The sequence below is a fragment of the Panthera uncia genome, chromosome A2, assembly GCF_023721935.1.
Source record: "Panthera uncia isolate 11264 chromosome A2, Puncia_PCG_1.0, whole genome shotgun sequence".
Lineage (NCBI taxonomy): Eukaryota > Metazoa > Chordata > Mammalia > Carnivora > Felidae > Panthera > Panthera uncia.
In genome coordinates, this window is record NC_064816.1 from 21,112,847 (window position 1) to 21,133,684 (window position 20,838).

The window sequence follows — 20,838 nt, forward strand, 5'->3', positions numbered from 1 at the left end:
GTTACCATGGAAACCGCATAGCAGGAGCAAGAACAAAATGCACTTTGCTTGTGCCAGGCCTTGTTGAAGAGTCAGCGTGGTTCTTTCTTTGCTCGGTCCCTGGGTTACGGTGTTTTTAGCATAGCAACGCCGCTGAGTCAGCCAGCGCTGCAGCTTGGACCCAGCCTGGAGATTCCTCTGACTCAGGCCCCCAGAGGAGGTGCCCACAGCCCCCGTCAGTGAACACAGCCTGCACAGGGCTGACATCGCCACTTGGCTGGCCTTTTTTCTGGGACCCACCTCACCAGTCCATCCTGTGGCAGGGAATGTTTTCCACGGGGAGAAGAGGCTAAGGGAGGGGATCCTTTCCCTAACGACACACTAGAACTGAAAGTCGGTAGAGGACATGCTACTTGTCTGTCTGGCTCAGCTCATCTTATTTGTATGAAAACATGATTCAATATTGGCTCTTCTCCTAAAGGTGTATTTTGAGCATTGCTAGTTAGCAAGGGCACCTGATGACTCAGGATGAAGACTCATGTCCTACTCAGCTTCGACAAGTCTGCCAGGCTCCAGAGGAACCTCCCAGATTTAAGAAAGGACCTAAAGTTTCCCTAAAAGGAAAACTGGGTTTGGAGCACTTTGCTGCCTGAGAAATTCTGTACGACGGTTAAGATGCTGCAAGAGATGTGTATGATCAGCCAGACGGCTCTCTGCACCCATAGTGTGAACAGACCCGTGTACCATATGGTGGGAACTGCATATGTGTGTGCGGCTCGGTTTTGCATCTGCATATGAATCTATGAATATCTACATTCTTCTCACTAGTTTGAGGACTGCTTAGGGCAGATTACGGAGTTATCTAAAACCATAGGAAGGAAACTGATAGCGTGATCAGGTCAAGATACTATTTTAAAAGTTGTATTTTAAGACCAACACAATTACTATGATGAGTTCTGCTAATTTCTGTGTCCTTTGTTCTCCTCTTTCCTTCCTGCACCCCGTGACCTGGATGTCCTGAGTTAAAGACAGCTTATGTCTCCATAACGTTTTTAAAATTTTTTTTTTTTAACGTTTATTTATTTTTGAGACAGAGAGAGGCAGAGCATGAACAGAGGACGGGCAGAGAGAGAGGGAGACACAGAATCCGAAACAGGCTCCAGGCTCTGATCTGTCAGCACAGAGCCCGACGCGGGGCTCGAACTCATGGACTGTGAGATCATGACCTGAGCCGAAGTCGGACGCTTAACCGACCAAGCCACCCAGGCGCCCCTCCATAACGTTTGTTGGACGTTCAGATGCTTTGTCTGCCATTCGGGGAGTAACTTTTGCTTCTCTTGCAGCCGCCGCTGGCGCCGCTGGAACCGATTCAATCGCAGGAGATGTAGGGCTGCTGTGAAGTCTGTCACGTTTTACTGGCTGGTTATTGTCCTGGTGTTTCTCAACACCTTAACCATTTCCTCCGAGCACTACAACCAGCCTGATTGGTTGACGCAGATTCAAGGTACGAGCAGAGGCTGTTCTCTTTTTATTCTGACTCTGAATTAGGGACTCCTGAGGCTGTCTGCATAGTCTTATCAATGTGCCATGTCAGGACATTCCTGGAGGGCACTAGCTTGGAAGACAGTGGAACCATCCAGAGAGAGGCTGCACCCAGAGCGGCGGGGGCGTAGTCCTTGTCACGTGGTCAGTGAAGCACCTTGGGGCTGATTGACGCCCGAGCCTCTCATTGTCTTAACCCTGTGGCAACCTAGGATCAAGGAATCTTGCAGTTGAGAGGGACCTCGTCTCCCTTCTCCCTGACCCTACTGGAAGCTTTATTTTCCTGTATGGTATTCTTGGCAAGTGGTGGTTGCCACTTGATAGACAACTGCTTCTTCTATCATTGGCACCTAAGCAAGGCCAGATTGCCCCTCCGTGACTGATGGAGACGAGAAATATAATATGCTGGTCTAAATGCAGAATCCTAGGCTTTTAGGGCTAGAAAGCATCAGAGATTGTGTGGGAAACTGCTCCTCCCCATTTTATAGTCTGGGAAACTGAGCCCAGAGAAGTCAAGGGGCTGCTCCAGAGTCCCATGTCTAGGTGGTAGCAGAAGCAGGACTTGAACCCAGGAGACAGACCGTAAATATTGACGCTACATTTCTGTAACAGGTGCCACAGCAAAGACAGGGCAAAGTGCTGGGGCATTTCCAGCAGAGACTGGTGGGGTGGGAGGAGGGAAAACGAGTCTGAGCCAGTCCCACGATGAGACCCCGAGCACGTGCGCCCCTCTGTCTTTCCAGATATCGCTAACAAAGTCCTCCTGGCTCTGTTCACCTGCGAGATGCTGGTAAAAATGTACAGCTTGGGTCTCCAGGCGTATTTCGTCTCTCTTTTTAATCGGTTTGACTGCTTCGTGGTGTGTGGTGGAATTACTGAAACCATCCTGGTGGAGCTGGAAATCATGTCTCCCCTGGGGATCTCTGTGTTTCGGTGTGTGCGCCTCTTAAGGATTTTCAAGGTGACCAGGTAAGGATGTGTGTATCTCGCTGCAGGTGTTTTCTGGCCGGGGGCTGGCGACCAGCCACATCCCGGTCCAGCGATGTCTGCGGTGTCCTGCGGGCGTTCTGGGCTCACACCCCCATCTTGACTTCTAGGCACTGGACTTCCCTGAGCAACTTGGTGGCCTCCTTGTTAAACTCCATGAAGTCCATTGCTTCGCTGTTGCTTCTGCTTTTTCTCTTCATCATCATCTTTTCCTTGCTTGGGATGCAGCTGTTTGGTGGCAAGTTTAATTTTGACGAAACGCAGACCAAGCGGAGCACCTTTGACAATTTCCCTCAAGCCCTCCTGACGGTATTCCAGGTGAGCCCTCGCGAGGAGCCCGTGTGAGCCGCCAGCTTGTCAGTTCACAACTCAGGAAGACGGGATGATTCTGCTGTGGTTAGCGACCTCTGCCCCAGTAATGCTCTGACAAATCTGGCACCATGAAAGCCATTTGTTTCGCACTTGACTCCGGCTGTCTGTGTGGTGTGATTCAGTGTTTTTTTGTAGGACCACTGGATATGGTACAGGACAACAAACCAAAAACTTCTGTTTGATTTTGTGAGGTTTGCGAGGTTTCTGTGATACAGGCTCTAAAATCCTCTTCCTGTTCTGTGCTAATTTTTGCTGGCAGGCCAGCTTTGGGACCCTGGTTCTAATGGATTTGTGCAGAGAGGTGAATTCTGAAGTCCTAATGCTCTGGTGTGCAGTCAGAGGAATCGGGATGATAAAAGAGTTGTGACAGCCTTCAGCCCCTTTTGCTCTCCCGCCCGTGATGTAATGAGGACACGCAGGCCCTGAGCATGTCTGTGCCGTTGGGTCCTGGGCAGGCACCGCGGCTGAGAAGGAGGGACGGTGTCAGAGGTGCTCAGGTGGCTAGGCACTCAAAGCAGCAGTGTCTGCTCCCACCTGGCTTTAAGCTGGGTGTTCTAAACCTCCCCCCTCCCGCCTTCGCATGTGGTGACCTGAAGCCCTTCCTCGAACGAGTGGCATATAAATTTAAAAGACCCCTCTGCCCCTGTTGCTTTCACACATGATGCCAGTGAGCTCCAGCTTTGGGGGAGCCCATCTGGGGAGGCTGGAAGGCATGGTGGGAGGGGCCTAGACACTGAGGCCACCCTGCCGGCTCTTTCAGTGCTCAGCTCTGTGACCTTGGGAAGTCACTATCCGTTCTGAAAAAAACAAGAGACTAGAGGGAATGATCTGTAGGATTCATTCCCACTTGGTCATTTTGAGGTGGATGGAATTCTTGTCGCCGCCAGAGGCCATACTTTTTTTGAACTATACTTTAATTATTTGAATTATCCTTAATTTTTAGCCGCTGATTAGTTATTCTTTATTCTGTTTTTATTTCAGAGAAAGAGAAACCCTATGGTGGTGGTGGGTTTTGGTAGTACCTGTGTATAGCACAAAATTCAAATGTTTATAAAAGGGTTTAAAGTAACAAATGAGTCTCCTTCCCACGCAGCCCGCAATTTCTCCTTGTAGGAGCAACCACCACTGGATGGTGTCTGTGTATTCTTTGAGATATATTTGCTCGTAGATGTGAGTCAGTGAACCTAGCGACCCACCTACCTGCCCACGAATACAGTATGATGTAAACAGTGGCTCATGTTACCTGCCATTTTCCATTTTCTTACCATTTGAAGTGTCCCTAAGAACCTTCCTTATTGGTCTGTAAGAGTTTGCCTCCTTTCTGATTCTGCGTCAGTCCTGTGGTGTGGTGTGCCTGTCCCCTAATTCATGTAACCAGTCCCTAGCTTGGTGACTATTTCAAGTCAACCAGTCCCTAGCTTGGTGACTATTTGTGTCTGGCCTCGGCTCAGTGGGCGACGTCGAACTCACACCCTGGGCACATGTGTGAGCATAGATGTGGATAAATTTCCCAGAAATGGAATTGCTGGTCTGAAGGGTGTGAATCCGTTTTCAACTCTGATATCTTGCCTACTGTGCTCCTCACAGTACTGTCGGTCTGTCCTGGGATGGGGGCTGGAGACTGCCTGACGCCTCACTACTTTTTAGCATGGTGGGTGTTCAAACTTTTTGATGGTTGTCTGACAGGTGAAAATAGTGTCTTCCTACTTCTCTTATCAGGAGTGAAACTGAATGCCTTTTCATGGGACACAGCCATTTATAGTTCCTTTTCTGGGAATTGCTTTATCTTTTGAAATCATTTGCCCATGTTTCTGTTGGGTTGTCAGCCATGACAGTTCTATTTTTTAAAGTATCTGGTGCAGCTAGATGATACAAGAGCACATGTGCTCCCTCCCTCTTTCTTTCTCTTGCTGGAAGATAGTATGTTTTTATTAATTTTTTAAATATTTATTTATTTTTGAAGGAAAGAGAGACAGAGAGTGAGCAGGGGAGGGGCAGAGAGAGAGGGAGACACAGAATCTGAAGCAGGCTCCAGGCTCTGAGCTGTCAGCACAGAGCCTGATGCAGGGCTCGGGCTCATGAGCTGTGAGATCATGACCTGAGCCAAAGTCAGACGCTTAACTGCCGGAACCCCCCAGGCACCCCTGGAAGATAGTATGTTCTTAAAATGCTATTTAGGTTTATCCGATTCTACCTCCTGATAGATCGAGTTATCAAATATCATCAGTAGAGAAGGTTAAATTGGAAATTTATGGCAGCTCTTAGTACCTACTCATGAGGTAGTTTGTAAACTTACGTGAGATATTTGCAGTTCACTGCTTCTACAAGTTCAGGGATCCAACTCTCCATTTCCACAGTATGTTAACTACGTGGAATAGTAGGCAGCCGTTAAAAGGACTGAAGGGCACTGACTGACACAGAGGGTCTCCAGAGTATATTGCTGAATGAAAAAAAAAAAGCAAATGCAGAAAATTCATATAGTATGACAGACACTCTTTATGTTTAATATATCTGAGAACACACCAACTACCTCTTTCCTCTGGACGTGTATCTATATGTTACATGCAAAAAGGTTCTAGAGAGAGATGCACCGTGTTCTCGGGGGGTGGGGGCAAAACTAGGGTGTCACCAAAGACTACATAAGTCTTATATGTGGTGTTACTTTATTTCCATGTGAAGAATTAATGTATGTGTTTGTGTAATTGAAAACAATGTTTTGAAAACTCTACGGGGAAACTGGTGGCTTTGCTGAGCGCAAACTGGACAGTGAAAGGCAGCTGAAACCAGAATCGGGTGGCCCCCAGGGAGCTCTGGCGGACCGTCGGGAGTTGCAGTCCAGCGCATGCGGGCTGACCACAGTTTGGTTCTCTTAGATTCTGACAGGTGAAGATTGGAACGCTGTGATGTATGATGGCATCATGGCCTATGGCGGCCCGTCGTCCTCAGGAATGATCGTCTGCATCTACTTCATCATCCTCTTCATTTGTGGTAACTGTATCCTTCAAGCCGAGCAGGGCTTTGTCGTCATCATCTCCTTTTGTTCCTCCCTGTCTGAGTTTTCCTGAGGTGGTCGTGGTGGCAGGTGGCGGGTGGCGGTGGCAGTTGGGCTGGGGAGATGCACGCCCTTACCTTGTTAGCTCGACACCTGCTCTCCTTCAGGGCTGCTGGGACAGTGTAATGGGGTCAGAGGTCCAGTGAGGCTTTGAGGACTGATCAAGCTGGGGAAGGGAGCATGGGCCAGTGTGTGGCCTATACCAGTTGTCACCCAGCTTGGTGACACAGCTCCTGGACAGGTCCCAAGGGAAGGCTCAGGGCAGAGCCGGTTGTCCTCCGTGCCGTCACACCTGGGAAGTTAGGGGTAAATCTGTGTCTCTTAAAAACGCTTCCTAACCAGTGGGCACCCATCAGCAGTGGCTTGACCTAAGCTCCCCGGACCCAATCTGGCTTTGGTGATCTGTACCTCTCTGGGGATCAGGTGTCCATTGGCTAGTGGCTGTATTAGGCTGTGAGCTCTTTTCTAACTCCTTTTATTCCTTTTTCCTGCCAAGAGGCACTCTCTAATTCTAGACTTCTGAAGGTTTGGATCTCTCTTTCCCTCCATCAGAGCCTTTAGGACCCTGTAACTTTCGGCAGTGTCTTCTTTCTCTCTCTGACCTCCCTGACCGGCACAAGACCTGGTGTATGGAGTCCTCAATAAGGGCTTGGTGGGAGAGTGGCTGTAACATGAATACCACCTCTTGGTCTTCACCTTTTTAAAAAAGTTTTTTAATGTTTATTTATTTTTGAGAGAGAGACAGAGCATGAGTGGGAGGAGGGACAGAGAGAGAGGAGACACAGAATCGGAAGCAGGCTCCAGGCTCTGAGCTTTCAGCACAGAGCGTGATGTGGGGCTTGAACTCATGAATCATGAGATGATGACCTGAGCTGAAGTCATATGCTTAACTGACGTAGCCACTCAGGTGCCCCGGTCTTCACCTTTTTATTTTAAAGAATCCTAAAGGGATTCTTCTCGTAAGAAGTCCCAAGCTGTTTTCCCCTTAATCTCCTCTGGTTCATTAGTGAGTTTTCTTCCATGCAGTAGCCCTGGTGCAAACTTTTCAGGACAATACTTCGTGCTTCAAGTTATTCTATGGAAATCCCCACCTTCAGTACATAGAAGCCCATAGAATCCTTCAGGCAGCTAGAACACCCCTCCTACCCAGAGGTGAGCTCTCCTGCCAGATGTTATCTTTGTTGCTCCTGCTGCACGTGGGTGCCTACTACTGGTTTGGGGTGGGGGCTTCTCCATCCCCCCAACTCAACAATGAACTTCTTTTTTAAACACATTTGTTTATTCATTTTGAGAGAGAGAATGAGAGCACAAGCGGAGGAGGGGCAGAGAGAGAAGGAGAGAGAGAGAATCCCTGTAGGCTCCGCCCTATTAACGCAGAGCCTGATGCAGGGTTCGATCTCATGATCTGAACTGTGAGATCAAGACCTGAGCCGGAATCAAGAGTTGGACGCTTAACCGACTGACCCGCTCAGGCTCCCCGGCAATAAACTTCTTGGTTCAGGCATCTTTTCTTCTTTGTATTCACATCTCTTGTGGCTTATAGCGGAGGGCCTTACACATAGTCAGCCCTTGGTAAATGCTTGTTAAATGAATCAGTGTTTTCTTATTGTGCTCTCCTTGCAATGAACTCTTGGGCCAGAGCAATATATCCGCTTTGGGTCTGCAGAGAAGTATTCCCTGGCCACACTCATTCCGGTTACATGCTGTGTTTTCTTTGTAATACCTGTATCACTATCTGAAACGCCAAAGTAGTTTATGTTCTGTCTCCCCCAACTAGAATAGATGCTACGTGGCAGTAGGGACCCTGGTCTGTCATGCCCCCAGCACCCGGCACAGTCGTCAGTGTGAGAGAGGTGCTGGGTGGATCTTTTTGAATGAATTCCAGAGCATACCACCGTTTAGAAGGGTCTGGGTAATGCTTCTAAATACAGATGATAGGTGTGAGCTCTTAGAAACCATCTGTTGCAAACTTGTAAAATGTTCCTATGGTTTGTTACTCTGGATGTGCTTTCTGCTACCCAAAAGAGTTTGGTGTCACTGCAAGCTTTACAGTAATGTAAGGATACATTACTTCTTCATTGAGATCATTGCTGGGAATCCTCAACCCAGTTAGTCCTACACTGATCCCTGCCAGAGTCACAATTCCCCCTCATCTATCAGAGGAGTGCTCATGTTACCAAGCCATCGCCCATTCCAGGACAGATTGCTTCCCCAGGCTCATTACACTCTGCTTAAAAAATAGTCTAACATATCAAATGCATTTTTGAAAGTTTTAATGTAATTCATTCATGTATCTATCCTCTTTAAAGACTTGAATAGATTAGTGCAGCGTGATATCCCCAGAAGGTATCTCCTTGTCAGCCCCTTGCTAGGTTACTTTTGTGTTACGCACCTGAGATTGCAGATTGTATAGGCCCTGTGGGACATGGGTGCCCCTCTCCTGTCTCTGAGTTCCTGGGCTCCCACAGTCTTCTACCCAGATGACCATGCATCAGCCAGGGAGAAGCATGGTCAGAGAAGGAGCTGTCTTGGCTTATTTCCCTCTGATCCCTGTGCTTCTCAAAAAAGTATTGAACTGCTAGTGAATAAGAAATAGGCATCTTCTAGGAAATTTGGGAACCTTATTCAGAATTTTTTTTTCACTATCATCCAAGGAAGACACACATACAACATTAGAGTAAGAGCCCAAAACCTGATAATGCATTCACTCACTTCACTTTTTAGTATTTTAAAAAATACAATTCACCCACAATAGTCAAAGATATGGCTACGGTGGGACTATTCAAAAGAATAGCCTGGCACCATCTGACAATACATCAACGTTTGCGTAATGAATGAATGAATGAATGAATGAGGTATCTGCAAACTCTGAAGATCATCTCAAAAGAGAAAGACTCAAGACTATATTGTGCAGTCATCATCTTGTGGAATCATCATTTGATTCACATGTAGCCTTTAGAAGGGTCTATTTTGGAAAGCACGCCCTGGATATAGGTTATGGGGGTGTGTGTTTTAAAAGAAACAATATGCATAAAGGAAAATGCATAAAAATACCATGTTTATGTTATGGATTGTTTTATGCAGCATGTGTTATAGCTACAGATACCTGGTGTACAGAGACATACACATATGTGCCACATATGCACACGGATGAAAGGAAATGTTGAAATTTGTAGGTTTTCATGGGTTTTAGTGAACCTTAATTTTGCTTCTTTCCAGACTGTCTTCTACAAGTTTCTAGGTCTTGTTTTTGTTGTTTTTGTGTTTTAAACAGGGTTCTGGTCCTCTGGTCTTACCATGTAAATACAGCAACTAGGGGACAGTCACCTGTTACCAACCTCCCAGAACACAGAGGGATGTGAGGTTGTCATTATCGGTGACACGTAGCTGCCTTTAGAAATTACGTTGTTCCCTTAAAATGTTCACGCTAGATATCCTACTGAATGTCTTCTTGGCCATCGCTGTAGACAATCTGGCTGATGCTGAAAGTTTGAATACTGCCCAGAAAGAGGAAGCTGAAGAGAAGGAAAGGAAGAAGATTGCCAGGTAACTCCATTTTCACCCAAGGATAGAATCTTGGGCAGAACCCAGGCCCTCAGCTCTCATTTCCTCAGAGCTGAGAGTAGGAGTCACACGTCCCCATGCTTAAAGAATCTCTGTGGTTAATTTTGGTGGCATAAAATAAATGATGCGTTCAATGCTGATGAGCTCTTGGATGAGAATTTTAATAAGATGATCCATGTAATAAACCCAGTGCACTGAGGTGAACGGGGAGCTCTGAGGATGGGTTGTGCTGTGGTCTCACTGTTAGGGTTGTTTCCAATTAAATTCCGTCCTTCATCAGGCCACTGTTGATTCAGAATCTGGATTAGCATTTTTATACATAGCAATATGGTTACTTGGGTCATGTTTTCTTCTGTGTAGAAAAGAGAGCCTGGAGAATAAAAAGAACAACAAACCAGAGGTCAACCAGATAGCCAACAGTGACAATAAGGTATATGTCCTAAAACAGTTCTCCCCTTTTTGTTTCACTATGGGTCTGTTGATATCGTCATAAATGTACCATTTACACTGGGAAGGTATCATGCATGATATTTTGGTGTGAGGGTATGACACACATTATAGATGCTGGCTTCCCAGGGGGATTCTCAGTGAATTTAGGCAGCTAGCTGGTTATTAATCAATATTTCACCAAATAACTGGTATGGTAAATATTTGACTGGTGAGACTACTTATTTTTTCTTTATTGGAATTGTGTCACCAGACCTGACCTGTTATATCTTCTCAGTGGGGATTAAAATCAAGGATGTTAACAGATGTCTACCTCCAGAAGGGATCTTAGGATCCGGTTCTGGGTACTCAGGGCTGTAGTGTCAAACTTCATCCCACTCATGACAGCTCTGGATTTTTTATTCCTTTGTTTGTTCCGCGAGTCAATAAATACTTACTGAGTGGTTAATGTGTGGCAGATACTGGAAATCAGGAATGAACAAGACCAGTGAGGTCCCTCTGTGCATGGAGCTCACATTCTAGCAGGGAGACAGGACCTCGCAGTTACCATACAGTGTGTAGGACAGTGTTGAGTGGGGAGGCGCGTGGATGGTGGTGCTGGCTAACCATGGCTGGATGGAGGTTATACCCGTTTTCTCCTCATTTGCCCTCAGAGCTGTGTCTTAAGCAGAATCATCAACAGGGACACTTGCTGTCCCTATGCACGCACGCACTTCTGTGCAATGTGCACTTTGGAGAGAGTTTCTCTCCCTGCACTGAATGGCAGGGTCGAGTCTATACTTTGGTCCTCTGCGGTGCATTGAAGTCAGAGTCTCCCCTCCTCCCAAGCACTCTCTGTCATCGTAGGTTACAATTGATGACTATCGAGAAGAGGATGAAGACAAGGACCCCTACCCACCTTGTGATGTGCCAGGTATGGTGGCAGAGGCCGGTGACAGGCTCTCGGTTCAGGGGTGATACGGCTTTGCTACCACTCAGTGATCAGAGGCTCAGTCTCTGGCTGGCTAGCCCAGCTGGGGTGCATGGTGAGCAGTGAGGCTGCCGAGGCTGTGGGCCTCATCCTTGTGGCTGTGGAGCAGTCAACCCTGCTGCTTTCCTCGGTCACCCAGGTAGCTTGCATAACTCAAATTCCAGGTGGTGGGGAGAGAAAGTGTGAGTGGATCAGGGCAAGCCCCACCTCTGGTGGGAAACCTCTCTAGGAGGCAACCAGCCATTACTACTGTTATTATTACTGCTCACCTGACCCTTTCACATTTGCTGGTGCCTTACCTTTATTGGCTGATGTAGCAGGGACTCTGGGGGCCGGGGTGCCAGTGGGGTGGAGGACACTGATCGTGTGTGGCTTGAAGCCCCACACACAGTTTTCCAGGCAGAAGCTGAGCAAAGCTACTGGGGAAACAGCCGGATGCTGGGAGTACTGCACTGATACCTTTCACCTTTGCTCAGACCTGGACTTGCCGGGCCCTCCTTCCCAGAACTGCCTGCACTCACAGACGGGCACACTTCTCAGCCCCCCACAGGCATTCAGGCCACATTCTGAAGGGTTTTGGCCAATGTAAGGCAATAGATATGAAAGTTGACTCTTCACATGAGATTGAGAATAATTCAAACCCAATGCAACCATTATTTCATGCCTACAAAAAAAAAGTGTCTCATTTAAAGTAGGGGAAGAGGAAGAGGAGGAGGAAGAGGATGAACCCGAGGTTCCAGCTGGCCCCCGTCCTCGTAGAATCTCAGAGTTGAACATGAAGGAGAAAATCGCCCCCATCCCTGAAGGGAGTGCATTCTTCATTCTGAGCAAGACCAACCCGTAAATACCTGCTTTCTGATTTCATCGTTGCCGTGTCTCACCTGTCCCCCTACAGATTGCTTGAGGGGGGCTGGAGGTGGGGAGAAGGAGGGTGGGTCACAGCCCCTTTCTGTGCCTGTGCCTCCGAGCCCCTGAGTCCTCGCTGACCCCTCTCTTGTTCCAGCTTGCCTTTGCCCTCTGCCCATCTCTCCCTGGCCACCTCGTTCCTGGATGAAGGTGCTATTATAGGTATATGGCCAGGTCCTGGGAGGATGCCATCCCAGATTCTCCTCCTCCTTAGTCCCTGTACTGGTCAGAGCCCACAGCTCAGGTGTCCACGGGTTGCTACCTGTGAGGCGTTTCCCATCCAGAGGACCCTTTCTTCATGAGTGGGTCTTCTGTTAAGATGCTTTGGGGATGAGAATTTTGCAACCAAGTTCTCCACAGCGTCTTCATCCTGAGATCCAGATTAGTTGATCACTTTTCCCTATTGAGTTTGATGGCAACAAAGTGATATCGCTCGATGATATTTTATAGGTGGTAGCTATTCAGCTCCATGCTATCCTGCTTAAAGTAGCATTTCTCGTGGTAAAACGATAAGGTGCTCACTGGGAGCCCAGCACTGCAAGTGCGGTAAGAAGACAATGTTTATTAGTAGCCGGTTTCTAGGTTTTCAATCATCTGAGATAGATGGCATCCCTGGGGACTGTGAATTCCATAGGGTTCTTCTCTGACAGCCAAGGACTGCTTCTGCAATTCTAGAAACCCTTCCAGGAGCCATTCATTCCCCCAGGGAGACACAGGTGGGAAGAGAGGCTACTGCCCTTAGTGAATTGAGGATCTGATGGTAGTTTTTACAGTGTGTCACTGTAGAGAATTTGGGTGTCTCTTTTTAAAAAAAGGTACTCACCTGACGTTACTGATGCCTACAGCTCACTGGGTCTACATATATTGAAGGAATGGATTTGTTTCCCTCCCCAGAGCTGTGAACACTCCTGCCCTCCCTGCCTTGGAAGGTTCTCCCCAGACTCACCTGCTAACAGCTTGCAAGCCCTCCAAGGGCACATCCAAGCATGAAGCAGCCCCACAAGGGAGGATTTGAAGAAAGGGGTCAGTTTCTCATAAAGTTGACTCCAGTTTTGAAAGTGAAAAAGGACAGGGCACCTGGGTGGCTCAGTCAGTTAAGTATCCGACTTTGGTTCAGGTCATGATCTCACGGCTCGTGAGTTCAGGCCCCACGTTGGACTCTGTGCTGACAGTTCAGAGCCTGGGGCCTGCTTCCAATTCTGTGTCTCCCTTCTCTCTGCCCCTCCCCTGCTCACGCTCTGTTTCTTTCTCAAAAATAAATATTAAAAAAAAATTACAAAGGAAAATAATTTCAAGGGGAAGATATATGTATTCTATAGGTCAAAAATAAAGTCTTTTAAATTCTAAAGTCAGGTGTTGAGGTTAAATTCTAAAGTCAGGTGTTGAGTCTGGTGCTAACTAGCCTGTGGGACATCAGGCAACGGCAGGACGCTGAGGACCATGACATGGTATGTAAGATCCCCGCACGATTCTTGCACGGTGCAGCTTTCTCTTCACTTTCTTGAGAGTGCTTGTGGGTCAACTCCAGAGTTTAAAAACAAAAACCCACTTAGGACAGAATCTCCACATAACAGGAGATTTTACCAAACCCATGAATACTGTAGTCATTTTCATACAGCCAGGTGACAGCATTAGAAAGGGGTTGCTCTCCTTCCTTTTTAATTTGTATTTATTTTTTCATTTTTAAGCTTATTTATTTTGAAAGAGAGAGAGAGAGTCAGAAGGGGCAGAGGGAGAGAGGGAGAGAGAGAATTCCAAGCAGGCTCCACATGGACAGCATAGAGCCCGACGTGGGGCTTGAACTTATGACTTGAGCCGAAACCAAGAGTCGGATGCTCAACTGACTGAGCCACCCAAGGGCCCCTTAATTTTTATTTTTAACTGAAGTACAGTTGACGTACAGCATCATATTGGTTTCAGGCACACAACATAGCAATCTGACCAGTCTGTGTGTTACACAGCATTCGCCACAAAAAGCGTGGTCGCCATACAACGTCATTGCAATAGTATTGATGATATTCCCTATGCTGTACTTTTCATCCCTGTGACTTGTTTGTTTTGTAACTGGAAGTCTGTACCTCTGGACCCCCTTTACCCATTGCTCTCATTCTTGTGAGCTGCGGCAGTGAGCTCTGAGCTCAGATTCCTTCCAAAGGTAGGCAAAGGAAGCCACTGGGCTTCATGTCATGGTGGGAAAGCGTCATAGTCGACCTGGATTGGAAATCTCCCTCAGTCCTTACTAGCCTTAGGACCTCTCACATGCTTAAGCCTCCGTTTCCCCACTTGTAGCAGGACTATAATCCCCACTTTTAAGGACATGATGAATGCTGTGTATGGAGCCCCTCCTCCCCCCACAGAGCTGTGGCACTGTGGGTCCTCAGGGTCTGCCTTCCATGACTTTTGAAGGGCTGAGGGTCAGGTGGCTCTGGTTGGCCGGGTTGGGGCACGGTCAGCTGTCCTCTGCCTGACTTGTCACCTCAGAGCAGTGCCAGCATGCAGGAGGCACTGGCCGTGCCAAGGGCTGTGTCCATGCAGTGGTTTCCCCCACAGGATCCGCGTGGGCTGCCACAAGCTCATCAACCATCACATCTTCACCAACCTCATCCTCGTCTTCATCATGCTGAGTAGCGCTGCCCTTGCCGCTGAGGACCCCATCCGCAGCCACTCCTTCCGGAACACTGTAAGCCACTGAGCAGGGCCAGGTGGGCGGGTCTCCCTCTGGGATCAGCACCCGTCTCTCTAGCAGGGACTGTCATGCAGGCAGGGCTAAACGTTAGAGGAGGCCTCTCGTTCCCCCAGAGGTATTTCAGGTTTGTGAGTGCCAGAAGAGTTCTGTCTTATCAGGACAGACCTTTTTTGAATCCTGTCCTCTAAACTTCATCTTAAACACTCTGCAGCAACTTACAGTGTATTCAGGAGCCCTGCTTCTCCTCCTGTTTGTCCTTTACTGCCAACATTTTGGTCCCTCTTTTCCCCTCCCTGGTCACATTCACATCCGTGACTGTTTTGAGATTTCTGCCCAGGTGGAAGCATCCAGCAGGAAGGAAAAGTAAAAATGGAGCCAGGTACGTCATGTGCCCAGAAGCTCTTCCTTAGGGCTGGCGGGAAGGCGTGGAGCTGGCCTGGGCTGAAATTCACGAAGCTACTTGGTTTCGCTACTCAGCGGAGGGGTTGGGTGGAGTGGGGGGGATACAAGTGAGGGAGCCGACGGCGTGTGGAGCCAAGTGGTTCAGTGGAGAGGAAGGCTGATGTTTTGATAGGGCAGGAGGTGGTTTTACAAAGAAAACAAAGAGACAGCTAAGTTGTCTGTTATCGGTCTGTTTCGTGCTTTAGGGAGAGCACATCTGTGCTGTGCAGAGACCGGTACCTCAGGAAGTTCTTGCCCAGGTGGGTCCCCTCTTAGCAGTCAGCTCATTCGGCACCGAGAACAATCCCAAGGCGACACAGCTTCAAAAGACCAGTAGACTGTTGTCTGCTCTGGCCTGGAGACTGTAGTGCAGTCTCAGATGGTTGTCAGGAAGCCCAGGAGAGGGAGGCCCACGAGTGTGTGAAGCCGTCCGGCATTGCTGCCCCTTGTGGTTCATGCCTCTCTGTGTCCATCCGATTTTTAGAAATTTGAGGAGTAAGGCAAATTACCAGTACCCCAGGATTTTGGTTGTGACAGGCCTTGTGCTGTATCTTTTCGGTTCCAGTCCCGTTGGTTTGAAGCCTGGCAGGCCCAATGTATCAGGCTGATAAAACACGGGCGCTCTGATATGCAGATTTTAAAAAGACTTTCCTCCCAAGGCACATGTTGGTGTTGATGTAAAGACGAAGGCTGTGCATCTGTCTGAATCTGCACTCACAGATCAGGGCTCTTGTTAGAGATTCTGACACTGTCTCTACATAAGCGTTCAAATGGAACAAAGACCTCGGTGTCCTCAGGCCCCATCATAGAAATGAGGCACAGCGGGTAGAAGCTGTTTGGGAAAAAAATATTGTTATTGAGAGACGAGGTCAGGAGCTAGTCTAGAACACAGATTGGCAGAGTTAATTTACACGTGGCCCCGTGTTCTTATTTTTATTGTAATTGCTTCCCCATGAGTTTATGTCCCTGCTGCTTTTTCCAAGAATGTAATTATTGTTTTTAAACAGATGTACATATTTGTATGTGTATTGCTTTTAAAATACTACAGTGTTTATTTTATTGTGGTAAGAATGCTTAATGTGAGATCTACTCTCTTGATAAATTAAGTGTACGAGACGGCCTTCTTAACGGTAGGGACTATGTTGTACGGCAGATCTCCAGAACTTACTCATCTTGCATGACTGAAACTCTATCTCCGTTGGCCATCTCCCCATTTCTCCCTCCCCCAGCCCCTGACAACCTCCATTCTACCTTCTGTCTAAGGGGTTGACTACTTTAGATACCCCATGTAAGTGGACTCATGCGGTGGCTTTTCCGTGGTTGTTGTGTTAACTCAGCTAAGTTATTAGTGGAAGAGGAGTGAATGGAGAAAGAATAACCTGAATCTAAGAGCTTTGACCTCTGGCACTGGGTTGAGTTGCTGACGTGTGGGCAGCGGTGTCTGTCTTGGCTATACGTGTGCTTTTGACATGAACAGTCCTGCTGTGACCTCGGATGAAGGAAGGGGCAGAGGCTGGCCGTGTACTGGAAATAGCTTTCATTGCCTGGCTAGAATCACAAATACACAACAGGCTTCCAGCAAAATCTATAAATCTCAGAACGGAAGTGGTTTGAATAATGAATGCCCTCTGGCCTTTGCTGTAGGTCCGTCTCCTTACTGTGATGGAGAGTAAAGGGCTCCCCTGGGCTGGATCCCACACTCAAGTAACAGGGTCCGGGGCTCACTCCCTGCCCAGCCACACCGTGACTGGCTGTGCGACCTGAGCAGCCTGCCCGCTGACACTCCCATGGTATCCTCATCTGTTACATGAAGAGAGTTGGTCTGGGGGTCTCTCCACGGTCCCTTCAGCTCTGATCTTGGCCTCTGCAACTGGCAGAGTCTTGGCTGCCATCTTTGTGGCTGAGGGTTCCCCGTGAGCAGCCTCCGTTGAGCGGTCAGACTCTTGGTTGCTGGCCCCCTTGCCCCACCCACCTACCTGCCCCCATGGCTCTGAGAAGCAGCAGGGACCCCCAAAGGGTTCCCTGAGCAGGACTCAGTTGGAGGGTAGATGATATTTTCAGGAATACTGATAAAAGCAGCCTGGACCGATTATTCAAAGGCCAGGTCAGTCTGTTCTTTGAGTGGGCCCAGCTAGGTAAAAAACAAAAACCCAGTGTTTGGAGAGAGCAGTGTTAGATGCAGAGCAGGACCATAAGTAGAACTCTTCTCTGAGGACTTATTCAGCCCTGCACACAGGTGACGGAGGGGCACTTCCACCCTGTTTTCACGGGCTGGAATCGGAAGGGGCATGTGGAAACTTCTGGCCCTGTTGGATGCCACTTAACATCTTTATTTACGTTTTTCCACCAAACTGAAGCTCAGCTATATGGTGAAATATGACACCATATTTCATTCTTCTAAGAATTCCCTTTAAAAATCTGAAACGTGTATAAGGCTCCAGTTTATCTGGTGTCACAAGTTTGTCCATGTTGTGCTCTGATGAGCAGAGGTTATTAACAAAGCGCTTTTAGAAATGAGCTTTTGTCTGTCCATGACACGAGACAGGGAGGAGAGTCCGCATGAGTGGTGAAAGGAGGTAAGTGTCCCCAGATGCTCTTTCTCGGTCACAAAGAAGAGCTGTCACTGGGCCGGGTGGGGCATTTATAAGCGTCTCTGCACCTGCCTCCAGAGCAGCAGGCTTATCTCAGGGGTGCGGGTGTCTGACTGCACGTGGGGGTTCTGCCCATGGGCGCGCACGCTGTTGGAGTTCATCCGGATGCCTTTTTCTCATTTCCAACGTGTTGTACCTTGCAGATACTGGGTTACTTTGACTATGCTTTCACAGCCATCTTTACAGTTGAAATCCTGTTAAAGGTAACGGCTTTTTCATTGATCCTCACGTACTCTAAAGCAGCTGTAGCAATAATAGTTGCAATTCTTTGTTTACTTTCCAGATGCTAGGTTACGCAGATTATGTCTTCACTGGTACTTTTGCATTTGAGATCGTTTTGAAGGTAACAGGTCCCACAGCAGTGTGTCGAAGGGGCCTGCTCCTGTGTGACACACGGCAAAGAAGCGTGAAGTGCTTTTGACTATTTTTTTTATTTTTTGCCTTCTGTGATCAAGCTACACTTTTTTTTGTAAACCAAAGGATTTTTTTTGTTCCTGTAACCATTCAACATGTTTTTGCTGTTTCTTTTTAACCTTTAAATGCATGTAGGAACTTCTTTGGCTTCATAATAATGACTGGAAATTATTTTGCTCCTTTTAAAATATATCCTCTGAAATGTGTCATCTGACAACAGACACATCACTATGTGTGAACCTTCTTCCACCTTTCCTGACCTCAAGGTCAGAGGAAAAGCATTTATCCTATGAAGGGAATGTCTCTCCTTTCATTTCTTTGATGGAATGGTTTTCAGTGGCCTAAAATAGTAACACACTATTTTCTTGCAATGGGATTTGCAAGATAACCTATTTGTGTTAAGATATTTGATACGCTTTAATGGATGGGCTTACATTTACACAAACAAAAGGAGCACCCTTTGGACAGGGCGCCCTAAATGTACTGCCCATGCATGAGCTCACAGTTGCCATTGCTGCATGGTTTGTGTACAGATTGCGAAGGCCACCCGGGCCCGGCTCATTCCCCGCGCGTGCCGAGGTCTGGAGACCCGCAGCAGAGAGCCAGGAACACCTCTGACGTGCTAAGTGGCATGGGTCACTGCAGGACCGGGACAGTGTGGCCCGTGACAACTGTCAGAGCAACTGTGTCCCAATGGGGAGACAAGCTGAGGAATTTTCACCACAATTTCCTTTAAACCAATTTTGGGTTTTTACGTGTGCATCTCAGGAAAAAGAAATGTATTTCATGTTCGACTACTGTAGAACTTGGGCTCTTTACGAAATATTTTATGAAATGAAACCTCGATGAACTTTGCCAGGGAATGGGGTACTTAGAGTTCCTTTTACTTTCAATTAATAAAAACATTAGCACAAAACCAACCAGCCTCTGTTTAAACCTTTGTTAAAAACTCTAAAAATTCACATTCGCTTTCCTGCCTTTAAGCTGGTGAATGTGGCCGACAGTTGTCTCCTAAGTGGGTGCGGGGGTTAGCTGAATCTAACAGGGCTTCCGTCATAAGGAGTACGCACGCAATGCACAGGGGGTGGGGTCAAGCATACTCACCCTGCCTCTACTTCATCCTGAGCTGTCTTTTTTTTTTTCCTTATAATTTGCCGCCTTCTCTTCAAACTGAATGGGGAACATGATCCACTTAATCTGTTAGCTCAGCTCATCGAGGTTTTATTCTACTTCCCACATGTCTAAGTTGTTAAATGATTATCATCATTCGTGGGCTTTGGGGCCAATGAGATACAGGGTTATTTAAAAGAAACAAAAAAACCATTGTTGCTTTTAAATTTCTGCATATTTGCCTCAGTGACTTAAGTATTCTGAGTTTTCTTCATTTAAAACCTGTGTGAGAGGGTGGGAAACAAGCTTAGAAACCGGAAGGACTCAGACAATGGAGGCTCGCCGAGAAGCATCTAGCATCTGAAGCGGTGGTTCCTGCTGGCCGTGGGAACACTGGCAAGGCTATATGGCTATTCGGTTGAACCACAGCAAACTGCCATTTGTGTAGGTCAAGAATGGTGGTGTGTTGGCGATTTTATATGGTTCAGTGTAACTGTTTCATGACTCTGGCCCTCCTGTTCTATACTCCCCTGAGCCTCCTTCATCTTTTTTTTTTTTTAATGTTTATTTATTTTTGAGAGGCGGGGGGAAGAAGAGAGAGAGGGAGACACAGAATCCGAAGCAGGCTCCAGGCTCTGAGCTGTCAGCATGAGCCCGACCTGGAGCTCGAACTCAGCAACAGCAAGATCATGGCCTGAGCCGAAGTTGGATGCCCAACTGACTGAGCCACCCAGACGCCCTCCCCCCTCCTTTTTTTTTTTTAGCACACAATGAACCCTGTGTACTTTGCTGTTTTTGCTCTGGGAACGTCCTCACTAAACTCCTTTGTGCATCACCAGTAGGCACCTTTCTGGGGCACCTGAGGTGGTGCTCTGGGTGCACATGACAGTGACTGCAAAGCAGGGCAACTGCCCTGGGGAGACGCCTGTGACAGCTTCCTGGCCACACCTTGCATGTGCTGGAGTCACTGGGCTTGGAAGCACCGTTTTTTTTTTTAAACATTATGTTTGAGAGACAAAGAACGTGAGTGGGGAAGGGACAGAGAGAGAGGGAGACACAGAATCCAAAGCAGGCTCCAGGCTCTGATCCGTCAGCACAGAGCCCGACACAGGGCTCGAACCCACGAACCCTGAGATCGTGACCTGAGCTAAAGTCAAATGCTTAACCGACTGAGCGCCCCCACCCAGGTGCCCCTGAAGCACCGTGTAAACTGGATGTCTTGCTGGAGGACCATTAGCAGCAGGCAGGGGCCTAAACAGTGTGAGTCTCTGTGAACAGAGCCTATGAGCTTTGGGCTCCAGCACTTTCGCTAGCCGCACTGTGAAGGCACGCTGGGGTCAGTGATGTAGGCTCTTCTGGGGCCTCAGGGGCCAGAGCCGGCATTTTGTGGGGCAGCCAAGTTACCTGATGAGCAGGGCCATGTGGACACTCCTGGGACAGGCTCTTTGGACCTGCCCACGTTGGATTTCTACTTGCAGTTTACTATCACTGATATGAAGTCTAGACTGGTCTCCTCTGAAATGTGTCTGAAATCTGCTGCCCCATTTCCATTATTGAACCAATATCTGGTTGCTCAGCCCTGCTGGTTTATATGTCTGGCTTCCTAATGCATGCTTGTTAATAAAGTACTTTCCTGGAGGTTTTGTAAAGAGCCCAGGTTTCTTCTGGAGAGAAAGAAAAAAAAAACACAGTAAATCACTCATGATTCTGTTTATAG

General features: G+C 47.8%; 1 protein-coding gene across 1 annotated transcript; it reads left to right on the top strand.

Moving 5' to 3' along the window:
• Positions 1 to 1,895: 1,895 nt before the first annotated feature.
• LOC125929477 (voltage-dependent L-type calcium channel subunit alpha-1D-like) lies at positions 1,896 to 16,081 on the top strand. The gene is made up of 8 exons (XM_049640714.1): positions 1,896 to 2,490; positions 2,619 to 2,826; positions 5,754 to 5,874; positions 9,364 to 9,478; positions 9,857 to 9,926; positions 10,790 to 10,856; positions 11,606 to 11,753; positions 14,370 to 16,081. The coding sequence occupies exons 1-8, from the start codon at positions 2,306 to 2,308 to the stop codon at positions 14,509 to 14,511; spliced, it is 1,056 nt and encodes a 351-aa protein (XP_049496671.1). The 5' UTR covers positions 1,896 to 2,305; the 3' UTR covers positions 14,512 to 16,081.
• The last annotated feature ends 4,757 nt before the right edge of the window (positions 16,082 to 20,838 follow it).